At 44.6% G+C, this 15,874-nt stretch overlaps 1 protein-coding gene across 17 annotated transcripts in view; it reads left to right on the top strand.

The window, feature by feature from the left end:
* LOC106517623 (CLIP-associating protein 1-B) overlaps positions 1–15,771 on the top strand; it is a 27,904-nt gene extending 12,133 nt beyond the window's left edge. For 4 of the 17 annotated variants that reach the window (XM_014008565.1, XM_014008560.1, XM_014008561.1 and 1 more), the window contains 22 exons: positions 506–601; positions 686–859; positions 2,786–2,890; positions 3,101–3,157; positions 3,241–3,338; positions 3,431–3,454; positions 5,159–5,400; positions 5,478–5,541; positions 5,677–5,679; positions 5,774–5,937; positions 6,169–6,391; positions 6,487–6,582; positions 9,426–9,578; positions 10,023–10,129; positions 10,416–10,535; positions 12,487–12,815; positions 12,884–12,937; positions 13,044–13,246; positions 13,318–13,446; positions 13,525–13,731; positions 13,804–13,920; positions 14,897–15,771. In XM_014008565.1, coding sequence (XP_013864019.1) covers positions 506–601; positions 686–859; positions 2,786–2,890; positions 3,101–3,157; positions 3,241–3,338; positions 3,431–3,454; positions 5,159–5,400; positions 5,478–5,541; positions 5,677–5,679; positions 5,774–5,937; positions 6,169–6,391; positions 6,487–6,582; positions 9,426–9,578; positions 10,023–10,129; positions 10,416–10,535; positions 12,487–12,815; positions 12,884–12,937; positions 13,044–13,246; positions 13,318–13,446; positions 13,525–13,731; positions 13,804–13,920; positions 14,897–14,980 — 2,849 coding nt within the window. In that variant the 3' untranslated portion in view covers positions 14,981–15,771. The remainder of the gene's footprint in view (positions 1–505; positions 602–685; positions 860–2,785; positions 2,891–3,100; positions 3,158–3,240; positions 3,339–3,430; positions 3,455–5,158; positions 5,401–5,477; positions 5,542–5,676; positions 5,680–5,773; positions 5,938–6,168; positions 6,392–6,486; positions 6,583–9,425; positions 9,579–10,022; positions 10,130–10,415; positions 10,536–12,486; positions 12,816–12,883; positions 12,938–13,043; positions 13,247–13,317; positions 13,447–13,524; positions 13,732–13,803; positions 13,921–14,896) is intronic. The other 13 variants (XM_014008576.1, XM_014008570.1, XM_014008577.1 and 10 more) reach the window with 10 other exon arrangements.
* Positions 15,772–15,874: the final 103 nt, after the last annotated feature.

Below are 15,874 nucleotides of genomic sequence, written 5' to 3'. Positions count from 1 at the left end.
TGTTGGTGCATGGACTGTCCACGCATGTTGTCTCATTGTGGTTCTGAACTTCTGTCCCGGGATCYCTTTGGATCTGAGGACAGAACCAGGATCTAAAAGTGCCTGCTGACTTCCTGTTTCAGACAAAACAAAATAAAAATCTAAGTTTTACTTGTTAAAGAGCCAATTTAATCTGAGTTAATCTGCCATTAAAACGCTGGAGTCCCAGAATCCAATAGGATTAAAGTCCAGATTAAATGAGTCGAACCTGAGTTATATTCTGCCCTCTGATGAATGTTGTTGCTGAAAACTAAACACAAGTTAGAAAAGTTCATAAAGTTTGAGGTAAAGCTGCTGAACACCTGACTGACCCTCCATCACTGACCAGTCTGAGTCTGGATCCGGTCCAGTCTCTAGTGTCGGTCTTTGTRTTGGTCCTGCTGCATGTGATTGTTCTGGATTCATTTGTGCCTGCTGGAGGATCATATCTGTGGTCCATCTTCATCTTTCTGTCCCTCCTCCTCAGGTCGGGTCAGAACCCGGAGGACGGGTTCAGGAAACGCTCCTCCGGTGACGGACAGCCGCAGTCGGARTCGAGGACAAGTGGTGTCCCAGTCTCAGCGTGAGTCAGAAGACTTTTATTCACGGAAACAGAACCGGTTTGTGACGGTCGGATCTCTGAGTCACTTCCTGCTTCCTGTTTCAGCCGGCAGTCGCTCCGGGTCTCCGGGTCGCCTGCTCGGCTACGGCAGAATCCCGAGGCCGACCCCAGGTGGAGGCGCCATCGGATCCTCCGGTGGTCCGAAAGATCAGAACCAAGCTCGAGGTCACCGCAGTCAGGGCTGCAGCCGAGAGACMAGTCCCAGCAGGTCCGGTTCAGGTATGACCCGGCTCCTCAGAACCAGAACTGGTTCTGCAACGTCTCATATATGAACTTTATAMAAAAACTCAGCCAGAACCAAGTCTTCAGCAGAATATTTAGACCAAATTCACTGGAAAATCATTTACAAAAAAATAAAATCTGTTAAAAACAGGAGCTTTTATTTTGATAAAGAATATAAACTCTGTATGAAGAAAACCAAATAAAGCTGCATAGGAAATAATATTAATATAGTAACATAAATAAATWAATTAATATACAATTTAAATATTCATTTCTAAAATAGGTGTTTTCTTAAAGCATTTTATTTATAGAAGTTTTTAAATTAAAAGAAAATAAATGTGCTGCATATTGGACCTAAATTATCAGATTCAGTTTATTCATATTTTTGTGTTCAGTTTACCATTTTTACCAGAACCAAAGATTAAATAAAACCTCTTTTCTGTTTAATTATTGGAAAAAAAAAACTGTGATTTATTTTGGCCAAATCCAGTGGTGAGCACAGTTCTGCTAATTTGCTAACAGCTGATGGCGATGGTAACATTTTTTAAATTTCTATTAGCATTTTCTCTACCCTGGAAACCGTTAGCAGACCAGTTAGCTTCTGCTAAAGTAAGTTCTGCTGACTTTAAATTTGCTAACAAAATTCACACATTTGTTCCTGACTGTTTTGGCCATTTTTCCTAAAAAAAAACAACTCTTCCCTCACACATGCAGCGCTGCACACCTACATCATGCACCTTGTTTGTGTGCGTGTAGCATCTTTAGCCTTTTGTGCATCCTCCTACGTTAGTCTTCAACTTTAGGGAGACAAAAAATGATGCAGATTGAGTGACTGTCACTTTCATCCACTCAGATCCTTGTAATCTGGTCAGAGCGGCTGATTTTAGTTGGGGAAAATGTCCTCAAGTACTTTGGGAGATGTAGTTACTCAGTTTATAAGTTTTTATTCCTGTGGATTAATGATTCAGAGACAATACAGTAAAGGTGAGATGGATTTTCAGATTATGTTTTTCAGCAGACGTTGTTGTTTTTAAACAGCTGATGCTGTGTTTTCGTTATTTTGTGCCGTTTGTTTCCTCGCAGATTTAACTGCCTGTGGTTTTAACTGTTTTGGTGGACAAAGAAATGTTTGTTTATGAGCTTTTAGCCAAGATTCTGAGATTTCTTTGTTTACATAACAGATCTTGAGTTAGAAATGGAAAACAGGAAGTTCAATTCTGTCCCTGGTACTGTGGTGTAAGGCTTAAAAGGACAATGTCATGTAAAAACAACTTTTTTGAGTTTTATATCATGTTATAAAGTTATCCTCTCATCAAAAACATGCACAGAGTCTTACTCTGACTCATTCATGCATGTTTGAGAAATCCTGTAGTGTCCTGACRCAGCCAGGCAGGGGAGCAAAAATGACAGGTTGGGACTAGAACCAMCTTATATGATGAGAAGTCAAGTTTATTTTCTATTTAAACAGATAACCAAGATTTTAATAACAACTGAAGGTGACATAGTTACTTTTATTATGGTATAGAATATAAATATATGCCTGAGAAACATAATATTGCCCCTTTAAGTTAACAGCTCTCGGTTAGCGTTAACTTCTGCTATATCTGTTTAGCTAAGTTAAATTTCTAATTAGTGGATTAGCGGTTATTGAGCTAACATTTTGGTTAGCTGTGCCAACCGCTGGCAAGATTTGTATCAAAAAAAACAGTAACGTTTTGAATGAAGAATTACCTGTTTTGAAGTAAAATACACAAAAAGGGCCTAGTTTCCTGCATGCTCTTCCTCCACACCCTCTCCCTGTTGCAGCTCCTCCTCCTCCTCGCCGCCTCACTAACTCGTCTCCAGCTGTTTCAGAGTCTAACCCTGCATGTCCCACCGTCCTCTCTGTGTCCTCCTGTCCCTCTGGTTCCCCGGTCTCTGCAGTGCGCAGCCGGATCCCTCGGCCTAGCGCGAGTCAGGGCTGCAGCAGGGAAACCAGCCGTGAGAGCAGCCGGGACACCAGTCCTGCTCGTGGTTTCTCCCCGCTGGGTGAGTATCCCATGACCCCCACAGACCCACCCACCCCCACCCCAAACCCTCAGAGAAAAAACTAAAACCTGTTTTCTTGCCTTTAGACCGTCTGCCTGCATGTTCTGTAGCTTCTGTTCAATAATCCTCTATCAGACTTATACAGGTTTCACATGAAACAGACACACGTCTTTGATCTTTAACTATAAATGGTTTTATGTCTGTCTGCAGCGAGCCGCCCTCACTCTCGTTCAACCAGCGCCCTGTCGTCTGCAGACAGCTGCTCAGGTGAGACGGATCAATAAAACACATCAAGTWTTGTTTTTTGTCTCAGAAACTTAGATAAACAGTTTTTTTTGTCTCTTTCTCAGAGCGTCTGACCCATCAGGCCCGGATCTCTGCCTCCGTYAATGCCATGAGGGTCCTGAACACTGGCACCGAGGTGGAGGCTGCGGTCGCCGACGCTCTGGTGAGACAAGGTTTAAAAATCAGAAAAAGAAGAGAYGAGTTTAATGTAGGGCGCTGATGTCAGCTTTCCTCTCTGTCTGATGTGACTTTCAGCTCTTAGGGGAGCCCAGGACGAAGGTAGTGGGTCGGTTCTGATGGGTTCTGTGCCTGCATGCAGAGTTTTAAACTTTAACTTTGACGAGTTTGTTTTTTGTTTCATCACATTAATAACCAAACGTCACATCATTCTTCTTCTGCTCTCAGCCTGGAAAAGTTTGGAAACTCACGGAAAAGCCTGAAATCAAATTTAAGTATTTTCCAGGTCTGATAGAGTTCCGATTTTTAAAAACGTTGCTGTTTCCAGACTTTTTAAACTGTGGTCCATAATTTAAAGAAAACAAAATCTGTTTCCAGATGTTTCAGCATGTTGAAGGCAGATGTGTGAGAACRTTTTATAAAACATCTATTGCATGAACTGAAACAGCTGATCACACGTTGGTCAAACCTTAAAACAAACATTTTCATTAAAGACATGTCCATCATAAACCTGTTTTCAAACCTCTTTAGCCCCGGGTACCAGGTGCAAAACTGCACGTCTCTTAACTTAAGATGCCCCTCCGGTGACATTCAATTAAAAAAAAAACAACTTGTGACCACGCATGAGATATATATATATATTTATTTTATCCAATGTCACCAGGACAGGTTCTGTAGATCTGTTATTTAAACGTGGCGTGTTTGGCTAAAAGCTCATGAAACCATTTCTGTATCCACCAAACAGTTAAAGCCACAATTTAATCAGAAAGTCAACAAGTTTTACAAAATGGCATCAACAAAAATCTGTAAATACATTAGAGCAGATCTGTCAAAATGTTTGGATCGTTTTGGACTTTTTTTTCTTTAGAAATGCAAGCCAAGGCAAATACCAAAATATCATGTAAAGAGATGCAAAAGTTTTTTCAACTTGATTTTGACCGAATATGGTCCAGTTAGAGTCAAATAATAATTTTTCATTGTTTTTACATGAACAGGGGCGAAATATATGTGTGGGTAATTAAAAAAAAACATTTAAAAACAAATGTTTTCAGGCATGTAAGAAAAAAAAATCATTTTTTTTAATTAAAAAGCTGAGATTTCTTAACATTTATTGACGGACCCAACAGGCAGAATGACAAAACACTGAGTTGTTTCTTTACTAAAACCTTTGTAACTTTAGTTTATTTTAGAAGGATGAATCTTTGCACAGGTAATGTCCACATGTAGGCCTATGGTTTCCAATACTTTTTAGCTTTATCCAATATATTTTTAAAAGGGTTATTTACTGCATGATGCAAAAACAACATCAGGCGAGGGGGGAAAAAATCCTAATTCCTTTGTCTCATCCTCACTATCTCTGAAACAGTAGCAGTTGATATGATATTTACACTTCTGATGAAATCTCCCCAGTGTTAGCTTTATTTTSATAGCAGTATTWTTCAGACAGTTTGTAAATGCTGAGACACTCAGTTACACTTTGACACGTTATTTCGAGCACAAAGGAAACCTCTTGGGGCTGAAGAGGTTAAAACRTATTTTCTCTTTCGTCTCATCTCTGCTGCTCGCCTTTCTGTCTGCTTTTAAAGTTGCTTCAACTCATTAATCATGAGTTGCATGAACCGTCAGACTGATCTCAGGTCAGCCGAGCTTTCTGCATTTGGTTTTTTTTTTAAATTTTTTTATTTTTTTTTTATTTTTTTGATGATTTTCGGACTCGGCGGCTCATGCAGTTGTAGAAAATGGGTACAAAATTGTTTGTAATGAAGAAAGTGTTTGTAAACCCCGCCCCTTTCCCGTTCGTCCCAGCGGCGCCCGGCGAGGCGGCGCTTCGAGTCGCCCGGCGTGCACTCGGACGACGATGCGAACAGCGACGCCTCCAGCGCCTGCTCGGAGCGCTCCTTCAGCTCGAGAAACGGCGGCGCRGCCTTCCTGCGTCAGGCCGAGGAYGTGGCCGAGGTCCTGAACCGCTGCGCCAGTGCCAACTGGACCGAGAGGAAGGAGGGGCTGCTGGGACTGCAGAACCTGCTGAGGAGCCAGAGGGTGCTCAGGTGGGTCGGAGGGTCTGAGGGGGGCGGGGCTTGTTGCTTTTGTTTTGAAAACACTGACGGTTGTTTTTCTCCCTCAGCCGTGTGGAGCTGAAGAGACTCTGTGAGATCTTCACCAGGATGTTTGCAGACCCTCACAGCAAGGTGAGACCACCCGAGCTTCAGGTTCACAACCAGGAAGCTGCTGCTTTTCAAAGTAAAAGCCCGGCGCTGCAGAACTAACAGGGTGTGTTTTATGTTGCATGGCTCCTCTCTGCTGTGGATTCTAACAAACACCAGAGAGTAAGTCCTGACTCACCTCTAACCTTTAACCAGTCCGCTCACCTGGGACCAGAACCTGAGTCCAAACCCGCCTCTGACCCTTCATCTGTTCCAGGTCTTCAGCATGTTCCTGGAGACGCTGGTGGACTTCATCATCCTGCACCGGGATGACCTGCAGGAYTGGCTCTTCGTCCTGCTCACCCAGCTGCTTAAGAAGCTGGGGGCTGACCTGCTGGGGTCCGTCCAAGCCAAGGTCCAGAAGGCCCTGGATGTCACCAGGTCAGTCCAGGTTTTGACACTTACTCTTATTTTGACATAACTAAAGCCAAACTCTTCCTGAACTCAACCTGATCACTTCCTGTGACGGTTTGTAGTTTTTTTACTGTTGTTTTCTTTGTCAACATGAATGTTTACTGCTGAGTCGTCAAGTTACTGAACAGGTTCTGAGCCCTCCCTGGTAACCAGGACCAGTGGGTCCAGCTGATGGGTCTTTGGTCCCTCGTCCTGCAGGGAGTCCTTCCCCTATGAGCAGCAGTTCAACATCCTGATGCGCTTCATCGTGGACCAGACCCAGACCCCCAACCTGAAGGTCAAGGTGGCCATCCTGCGCTACATCGAGGCTCTGGCCTGCCAGATGGACCCGGCCGACTTCGTCAACTCCAGCGAGACACGCCTAGCCGTCTCACGGATCATCACCTGGACCACGGAACCCAAGAGCTCCGATGTCCGGAAGGTAGGCCYTGCAGGTCCAGAACAACGGTTTTAAAAGTTTCAGCTTCCTGTCTTCATGTCCTGGTTCTGTTTTCCTCCGAACACCTGAACCCCCAGACCCTTCAGAACTGGGCTGGGGAGGATCTGTCGGGTCGGACCAGCACCACGGCCTCTCTGCCTGGGGAGGGAAACCTGGAGGAGCGGTGCAAGCAGGTAGATCCAGGCTCAGAGAGCATGAGCAGGGGCTAACTGAGACCTGGTCCTGGTCCACTTTAATCTGCCTCTAACAGAGACCTGGTCCTGGTCCACTTTAATCTGCTTCTAACAGAGACCTGGTCCTAGTCCACTTTAATCTGCTTCTAACAGAGACCTGGTCCTGGTCCACTTTAATCTGCTTCTAACAGAGACCTGGTCCTGGTCCACTTTAATCTGCCTCTAACAGAGACCTGGGGCCTCATGTATCAACAGTGCGTACGCACAAAAACCTTGTGTACGCCATTTTCCACGCAAAACTCTGGATGTATCAAAACTCAACTGAACATAGAATAGTGCGCAACCCCACGCCAACTCCAGGGCTGGCGTGCGCACGTTTCTGTGGCTTTGGCTCCATTGGCGACACTTAGAGGTGATTCTGAAAAACTGTTCATGATGTGAAAATGATTATTGTTCACACCAGACACACATAGTAATTAACAGTTATTACATCCACATGATTAACAATTATTACATCCACATGGACGCAGTTAAATAAAGGACGCGCAAAGTTGTGCCAAAAATACATTTAACAGGAACGGATTCAGCCTTACTGGAGGATATAATAAATAGTGTAACACRMWGAGCTTTTATTTATAAACAGATAGAAATTTCTGATGACGAGTGGCTCATCAGCYGTTTTGAGGAAAAATCATTTTTAGTTTGGCACTGCTGCGCTCTGGGAGCGCGACGCAGCGAGCCACGTGCCCCATGCGTGCACGTGTAGCAGCWGCGATTGAACTGGGGTTCCACAGGAGCTTTCCAGAGGGAGCTGGCAGACCCATCAGGACTCAGTCCAGTCCACCCAAAGCTGAGTCATGATCAACGGAACCCTCTCATCCATATGATTCTAAAGGCTGAGTTATGGTCGCGGTCGAGCGTGCGCACTCTCGCCGGCAGTGGAGATGTTTCATACTTTGCATTTACATTGTAGATTTCTCCAAAATGACACGTGGAAGTACACTTTACAACTTGTGAAAATGCTGTAAGCAGGAGAGCAAAAGCTTGACAGACAAACAGACTGCACACCAAGGCTGCGCAGCGTTTGTGTGGACTCTCCAACATCACGTCACATCGTGTGAACTCTCTACTGAGGCGCAGAGACTCGTTTCTTCATATCAGCTGTGAAATAAACAAAGATCTATGTTCTACCAAACATTGAAGTTCCTCTGTGTTTACAGTAATGGTAATAAACTTGTGTGCAAAGTGATAAGCTGGTTGCGCAACACAGCAGCGTGCGCGCGTGCACATACCAACACACAATCACTCGTTCTTTACGTGATAAACATATTTTATTCCTATTTTTACTTGGGATTTTTTTCTCACTCACATTATATTAAATTCATTATTTTTATGACATTAGAAATCATTTCTGATCGCGCAGGGATCAAACAAACGTGTCCTTCACACATGCAGGAAGTAATTTGCATCTGTTTAACATATGTTAATGAAGGNATTAACAGTTATTACATCCACATGATTAACAATTATTACATCCACATGGACGCAGTTAAATAAAGGACGCGCAAAGTTGTGCCAAAAATACATTTTCACAGGAATGGATTCAGCCTTACTGGAGGATATAATAAATAGTGTAACACGCAGAGCTTTTATTTATAAACAGATAGAATTTTCTGATGATGAGTGGCTCATCAGCCGTTTTGAGGAAAAATCATTTTTAGTTTGGCACTGCTGCGCTCCGGGAGCGCGACACAGCGAGCCACGTGTGTGCACGTGCAGCAGCTGCGATTGAACTGGGGTTCCACAGGAGCTTTCCAGAGGGAGCTGGCAGACCCATCGGGACTCAGTCCAGTCCACTCAAAGCTGAATCATGACCAATGGAATCGTCTCATCTATATGATTCTAAAGGCTGAGTTATGGTCGCGGTCGAGCGTGCGCACCCTCGCCGGCAGTGGAGATGTTTCATACTTGGTGTTTACGTTGTAGATTTCTCCAAAATGACACATGGAAGTACACTTTACCACTTGTGAAAATGCTGTAAGTAGGAGAGCAAAAGCTTGACAGACAAACAGACTGCGCACAAAGGCTGCGGAGCGCAGCGTTTGTGGAGACTCCAACATCACGTCACGTCATGTGAACTCAGACGCAGAGACTCGTTTCTTCATATCAGCTTGAAATAAACAAAGATCTATGTTCTACCAAACATTGAATTTCCTCTGTATTTACAGTAATTATGGTAATAAACTTGTGCGCAAAGTGATAAGCCGGTTGCGCAACACAGCAGCGTGTGCGCATGCACACACACCGACACACAATCGCTCGTTCTTTGCATGATAAACATATTTTATTCCTATTTTTACTTGGGATTTTTTTCTCACTCACATTATATTAAATTCATTATTTTTATGATATTAGAAATCATTTCTGATCGCGCAGGGATCAAACAAACGTGTCCTTCACACATGCAGGAAGTAATTAACATCTGTTTAACATATGTTAATGAAGGCGTGTCAGGGGAGGTGTCTTACCTGCGCTCAGTTCCACGTTAACTGTGATGTACAAAAGCAATGTGCGTGGATTCAGGCGTACGMACAGTTTGATACATCTGGATTTTTTTGTGCGTACGCCGTTTTCTGGATTTGACCRTACGTCAGGTTTCAGTAAGAAATCCACGCAAGTCTTTGTACATGAGGCCCCTGTTCCTGGTCCACTTTAATCTGCTTCTAACAAAGACCTGGTCCTGGTCCTGTACCTTCTAACTGCTGATTGGCTGTTTCCTGCAGATGTTTCTGAACGGTGTGCAGGTGTGTCTTCTCTGAGGCATGGTGTGTTTGTGTGTTCAGGCAGCTCAGGTGGTTCTGATCGCCCTCTTTGAGCTCAACACTCCAGAGTTCACCATGCTGCTGGGCGCTCTGCCCAAGACCTTCCAGGACGGGACCACCAGGCTGCTGCACAACCACCTGCGGAACGCCAGTGCCAACACCGCCATCGCCATGGTAACAGACACCACATGTCCCACAGATTGCTGGAGCAGAGAAACTCTGGAGTGACCATTTACGGTGCAACGCCGGGCTCATGGCGGCCATCTTTTTGCCGAGTCACTGGTCAAGAAACTTATCAAAACAGCATTTTAGTTTATTCTTAACCAGCTTTTCGGACCATCGGACCACTCATCTGGTTTGAGCATACTGCTGTGGTTGGTCCTTCCAGAGCTTCTGAACTTAAGTGGGCATTCAGCCTCCTCTTCACCAGCTGGTYACAACTAGGTGGTGTAGTTTGGTCAGCAGGACTGGACTGTCTKTAGAGGCTCTACAGAACCAGAGAARGCTGTGATTTGTTTCAAATGTTTTATATCAGTCAAAATCCTAGTTAAYTAGTTAACTAAACCCCAAACTGCCATAAATAATCAGTTCTGAATGAGTTTTTTTCTCCACCTTCAGTCTTCTCCCGTTAACTCGGCTGGTCGGACGCCTCCACGTCACYCCGGCAGCCGTGGCAGCCCCCTGACCTCACCCACCAACCACTCCCACGGAGGCCTCTCCCCCAGGTACACAAACACCGTTGTCTCTGCAKATCATGTGTTCTGACTCGACCCAGTCTGTTCGTTTCAGCGTGAAAAAGATCTGAAACTCTGTATGGGAAAAACAAAGCTCCGCCCATTTTTTTAGGTTATAAACAAGCTCCGCCTCTTTTAGGGTAAAAACAAAGCTCTTCCCCTTTTTAGGCAAGATGCCACATTTTACGTTTGTCATCTGCAGTTTTATATTTTTAGTTAAAATGTTTGCTGATAGTCTGATTTTGTATTTTTTCCTGATTTTTCCTCCTCGCTGCAGTCGGCTTTGGTCTTTGAGCTCTGAAGGGCTCTCCAAATTCCCTCCTCTTCCCCTCTTCTCCTCCCCTCCACCTCCTTCCGCTGCCTCCCTTAAGGCCTCACGGTGCTCTTACTCCCCCAGGTAACCCCGCCCTCCCACCACCTCCCTCACCTTCCACTCCATCMCCGATCTGATTTCTTGTCCTGATCGATCCATCTCTGTCGTCTCAAATTTCATCTTTGTTTTGTCTTATATTTTAAAGTTTTCAGTTTCTGGTCCAGTCGCCTGTTTGTTCATTTATGCGCACAATCATCCATGTGCACCGAATGACAGAAAACCTGCCGCTGTTTTCTCGTCATGGACAAAACCTCTTGTGGTTTGTGTGTTAAAAAATGTTATCAGACATAAATATTTATTATTGAATGGATGCTTATTTAATTTTTACAATATGAATCATGTCCATCAAGTTTCAAGTCAAAGTTAAAGGTCAGATTTACTAAAGGAGGAAAAAATCAAACAAGAACAGATTATTTCATCACAAACAAGAAGAATTTACCAACATGTCTGCAGACAGTTTTTGTCTGAATGTCAACTCAGCACGTTTTTTTTATTCATTGCATCATCTTCCTCTTGATCCAGAGTCAAGTCTCGGGGGCAGCTCAGGGAGATCCAAACCTCTCTTTTTACAGACATTTCTTCCAGATCCTTTAGGAGGACTTCACGGTGTTCCCAGACCAGCTAGGAAACAGTCTTTTCATAGTGACCTGGGTCTTCCCTGAGATCTCTTTCCAGTTGGACATATCCCAAACATCTCACTAAGGTAGCTGTCCAGGGGTCCTCCTTACCAGATGAACCCCCTCAGCTGGTTCCTCTGGATGTGGAGCAGACGCAGCTTTACTATGWKTCTCTCCTGGAGAACTGAACTTAGCCTGTTTCTCTGAGGGAAGGTCCAGCTACCCTGCAGAGAAAACTCATTTGGACTTTGTGTATGTGAGATCTGCTTCTTTCGGTCTATACCAGAGTTCCTGACCTTAGGATCATGAACTCAGATTTTAAGGTGCTGATCCTCATCCCAGCTGCGAACCGCTCCAGTGAGAACTGAAGGTCACGACACCATGATGCCAACAGGACCACATCATCTGCCAATAGCAGAGATGGAATCCTGAGGCCACCAAACTGGTCTATAAAAGTTATGAACAGAATTGTGACAACGGGCAGCCCTGGTGGAGTCCATGTCCCACCCTGAAGGGGTCCGACTTACTGCTGGCAATGTGAAACAAACTCTTGCACCACTTGTATAGGGATTAAATGGCCCGTAAAAACAGACGCACAATCCCATACTCACAGAGCACCCCCCACAGAGTACCTCGAGGAACATGGTCAAATGTCTTCTCCATGTCCGCAAAACAAATGTAGATTGGATGGACAAACTCCCATGATCCCTCCAGGACCCTAGTGAACGTAAAACTGATCCAGTGTTCCACGGTCAGGATGGAATCTGCATTGTTCCTCTAGAATCTGAGGTTCGATCACCGATCAGACTCTCTCCTTCAGTACCCCTGAATAGACTTTACTGTGGAGGTGAAGGAGAGTGATACCCTTATAATTGGAACACACTCTCCTGTCCCTCTTTTTAAAGAGGGGACCCACCACCCAAGTCTGCCAATCCATCGACACTTCCCCTGATGTCACTGCAATGCCATCCAAGACAGCCCCACAACATCCAGAGCCTTAAGAAAGGTAGAGTTTCTCAAAACCTTCAGCTCAGGAAGTCGCTGAATCTTTCCTGTTTGTGCCCTTTTGACCTCTGAGACATCTTGATGTTTAGACACCGAGTCAGCTACAGAAATCAGCGAAGCAAAGTTCTGAATTAATAAAGTTTTTAAGGATATACCGTAGATATTTCATGACTCAAGCTTACAGACTTATCCACTGTAAGTAAAGTCCAACCAATCACTGCACCAGAACCAGAGCAGGTCTGATACAAGACTGTTAGTAAATCTGACCCAGATCAGATCCACATCCATCAGTGTGTGTCCTGTCAAAGAAGGTCCTGCTGCATGTTCCGTCCTGATCTTTGGTTCTGCTGTAGCATGTTAGACTACGACACTGAGAACCTGGACTCAGAGGAGATCTTCAGCTCACTGTGCGGTGTCACCGAAGCCATCCAGACCTTCAGCACGCGCAGCCAGGAAGACCTGAGGCGGGATGTGGCGTCCCCGGACTCTGATCCTCGGCTATGCGGCAACCCGATGGAGAGCGGCCGCATGGCTCTGGACAACAAGACGTCTCTGCTGAACACTCCCTCGCTGCCTTCATTCACTGGGCCGCGCTTCAGAGACTACAACCCGTCCAACTATACAGACGGGTCGGCCCAGAAAACCACTCAGTTTGAAGATGCCGTCGAGCAGCTGAGGGACGGTGAGAAGGAGTTTTTACTCCTCTGTTACGCTGCGTCTTTAAGTGTCTAACTGTGGTTCTGTTGGCAGGTCGGAGACCAGAGAGTGCTGAAAACAAGATGATGAACACCAAGAACTTCCCCGGTAAACCCAACCCAAAGTCTAACATTATTCCAGAGATTATCCCCACATCCAGAGTTTAAAATTAATCCAGACATGAAACTTTTTAAATCTTTTGGTTCTGGTCCAGCCGGTCCTGCTGAGCAGCTGGAGCTGGTCAGTGAGCTGCTAAAGGAACTCTCCCAAGGACAGGCCGAGGACCGGGGCCCCAAAGAGCATCGGGGGACTTTGCTGGAGCTGCTGAAGGTGGCTCGAGAGGACAGTCTCGTGGTCTGGGAGGAGCACTTTAAGACCATGCTGCTGCTGCTCCTGGAGACGCTCGGAGACAAAGATGTGAGGACGCCATCCGTCTGTGGATAAGAAATGATTGTGTGTCTGGTTCTGACGAGTTCTGTCTTTTTCAGCACTTGATCCGAGCGCTGGCCTTACGGGTACTGAAGGAGATCCTAAGGAACCAGCCAGCCCGGTTCAAGAACTATGCTGAGCTGACCATCATGAAGACCCTGGAGGCACATAAAGACTCCCATAAAGAGGTGGCCTGATGGTTCCAGAGCTCTGTTTTTCCTCCTCTCCGGTTCTCCTCGTCAATTCTTCTTCTGCTCCTCCTCCAGGTGGTGCGAGCGGCCGAGGAGGCGGTGTCCACTCTGGCCAGCTCCATCCACCCAGAGCAGTGCATCAAGGTCCTCTGTCCCATAGTCCAGACCACCGACTACCCCATCAACCTGGCTGCCATCAAGATGCAGACCAGGGCCATTGAACGTGTCACCAAGGAGCCACTGTTGCTGCTGCTGCCGGACGTCATCCCCGGGCTGCTGCAGGTGAGGCTCCGCCCCCACCCGCAGACGAGTGTGATCTGCTGTGTGTTGTTCTGATGGTTTCTGCCCATGCAGGGCTACGACAACACGGAGAGCAGCGTGAGGAAGGCCAGCGTCTTCTGCCTCGTGGCCATTTACTCTGTGATTGGAGAGGAGCTGAAGCCTTTCCTGTCCCCACTGACCGGCAGCAAGGTACTTTCAGCCAGAAAGGGCGGGGCTTAAACTGCTTCTTGCTCCCAGTGAAACAGAAACACACAGACTCATCAAATGTGTAGAGATTTAAAATCTGCTAACGTGTCGACTGGGAGGAGCCAGAGGAGCTTTATTTTTTCACAGATTGTTTCATATTCTACTGTCAGGACATTGTGACAGTTTTAAAATATATGTAAAAAAATACATTATTGTAAGTTACCAACTGCAGCTTTAACACCATAAATTAAAACAGAAACCAGAGGTTTATAGTAACTAAGTACATTTACTTTGTTAGAGTACTTAAGTAGTTTTTTTTGAGGATTTGTAATTTTACCAATTATTTTTTAAATAGCTACTTTTACTTTAATTTGGTTACATTTTAAAGCTAAAAATTGTACTTTTACTTCTTTACGTTAAAATTTAACACCTAGTTACTCATTAAAAATTAAATGTTTAAACTCATAACAAAAGAAAATGTTTCTGCGCTCTAAAACATGAACTGTTGAATTTACTCAACAAAGTCATGTCAGCTGGCTCCACTAAGCTTAGATGAGTAAAATGAGCAAAGAATATACATATACAGTATTGCTCAATTTACTCAACCTGGTTTAGTGGGGCCAGTTTGGTTCAGTTAATTCAACAATTTATTAGAGAGTGTGTAAAAGTACTTTTACTTTTCCAATTTTTGTGAACAGTTTTATGACTTTTACTTGAGTAGTTTTCTTATCAGTGAAATTTATTTTTACCAAAGTCCTTTTCTGTTCATGTAAAATTTCTTTTACTTAGTTATTTTTTTTCAAGTACTTTATAGACCTCTGACAGAAACATTTATGGCATTATTTTGTTATTCATCTCATACCTGGAGTATCCCACAATGTACGCCTGAACCCAGATGTTACTCTGCACTGGATACCAACAAACAGAACCTTTGTTTTCTGATGGATTCTGTTCTTGGTTCTGATGTGTTCTGATGCAGATGAAGCTTTTGAATCTCTACATCAAACGAGCTCAGACGTCCACCAGCACCAGCAGCAGCTCCTCAGACATCTCCTCCTACTAACTCTGCAGCTTCGAACACATCCAGGTCCAGTTTCTGCAGGACCTGGCTCATTCCTGCATCTGCTGATTCCGTCCAGCTTCAGAACCATCCTCTCCTCTTTGTAGACCCTGAAGAGTTGTTCCTCCATCGGAGTTTCACATAAACTGAGGTAGAAACCAGCTTTAGATTCTGTTTGGTTCCTGGTTCTGATCTGGAACTGATGTAGTTCTGAAGAGGATCCATGTTTTCTCAAAGAACCTGAGGTGAGGAAGAGGAGGAAACATGTTATTGTCAGTATTTTTTATTTATTTTAGGGTTTTAAAACACTTTTTAGAACAAAGTTTAGCTCTGACACATCAGACCTTTCAGTAAAGTGAATGTAAAGAGTTTCTCCTTCATCCAGGACTTCTGCTTCATCATGGAGACTGGTTCTGGTTTTTAACTTCTACTAACTGAGCTGTGTTTGAGGTCCAAACCATAAAGAAGTTGTCTGAAAATGTGAAGTTAGTCTCAAATGGCCAAAGATGCAGAGATTTAAACTGCAGAAGGAAACTGTTGGATCTGTGTGACACTTTATTACATGAAACTACAGCTTTACATAAAGTCACTTTGTTTTAACAAGATGTAGGGAAAAAACAAACCTTAATGAGAGACGAGTTAAGACAAATGGATCACTCTGACAGGAAGTCTTTGTTAGTCTGACATATCTTACTGCTTTTAGATTTATCAAACAGCTCAAGATTAGTTTTTACTGACTGTCCAAGTACTGTTGTTCTTACCCAAAAGAGGGCTGGGCTTATGCTGCGTTCACACTGAACGCGATTTCAGCTTCAAAATCGCAGCCAACGCTGAAGTTTGAAGCTTGTGCACTTTGAGGTCAAACGCAGGTCAGCTCTTGAAGCGCTGCACGGCAAC

Source organism: Austrofundulus limnaeus, unplaced genomic scaffold (assembly GCF_001266775.1).
Source record: "Austrofundulus limnaeus strain Quisiro unplaced genomic scaffold, Austrofundulus_limnaeus-1.0 Scaffold51, whole genome shotgun sequence".
NCBI lineage: Eukaryota > Metazoa > Chordata > Actinopteri > Cyprinodontiformes > Rivulidae > Austrofundulus > Austrofundulus limnaeus.
Note: the sequence above shows the minus strand (reverse complement) of the source record. Positions and strands in the feature narration are given on the sequence as shown.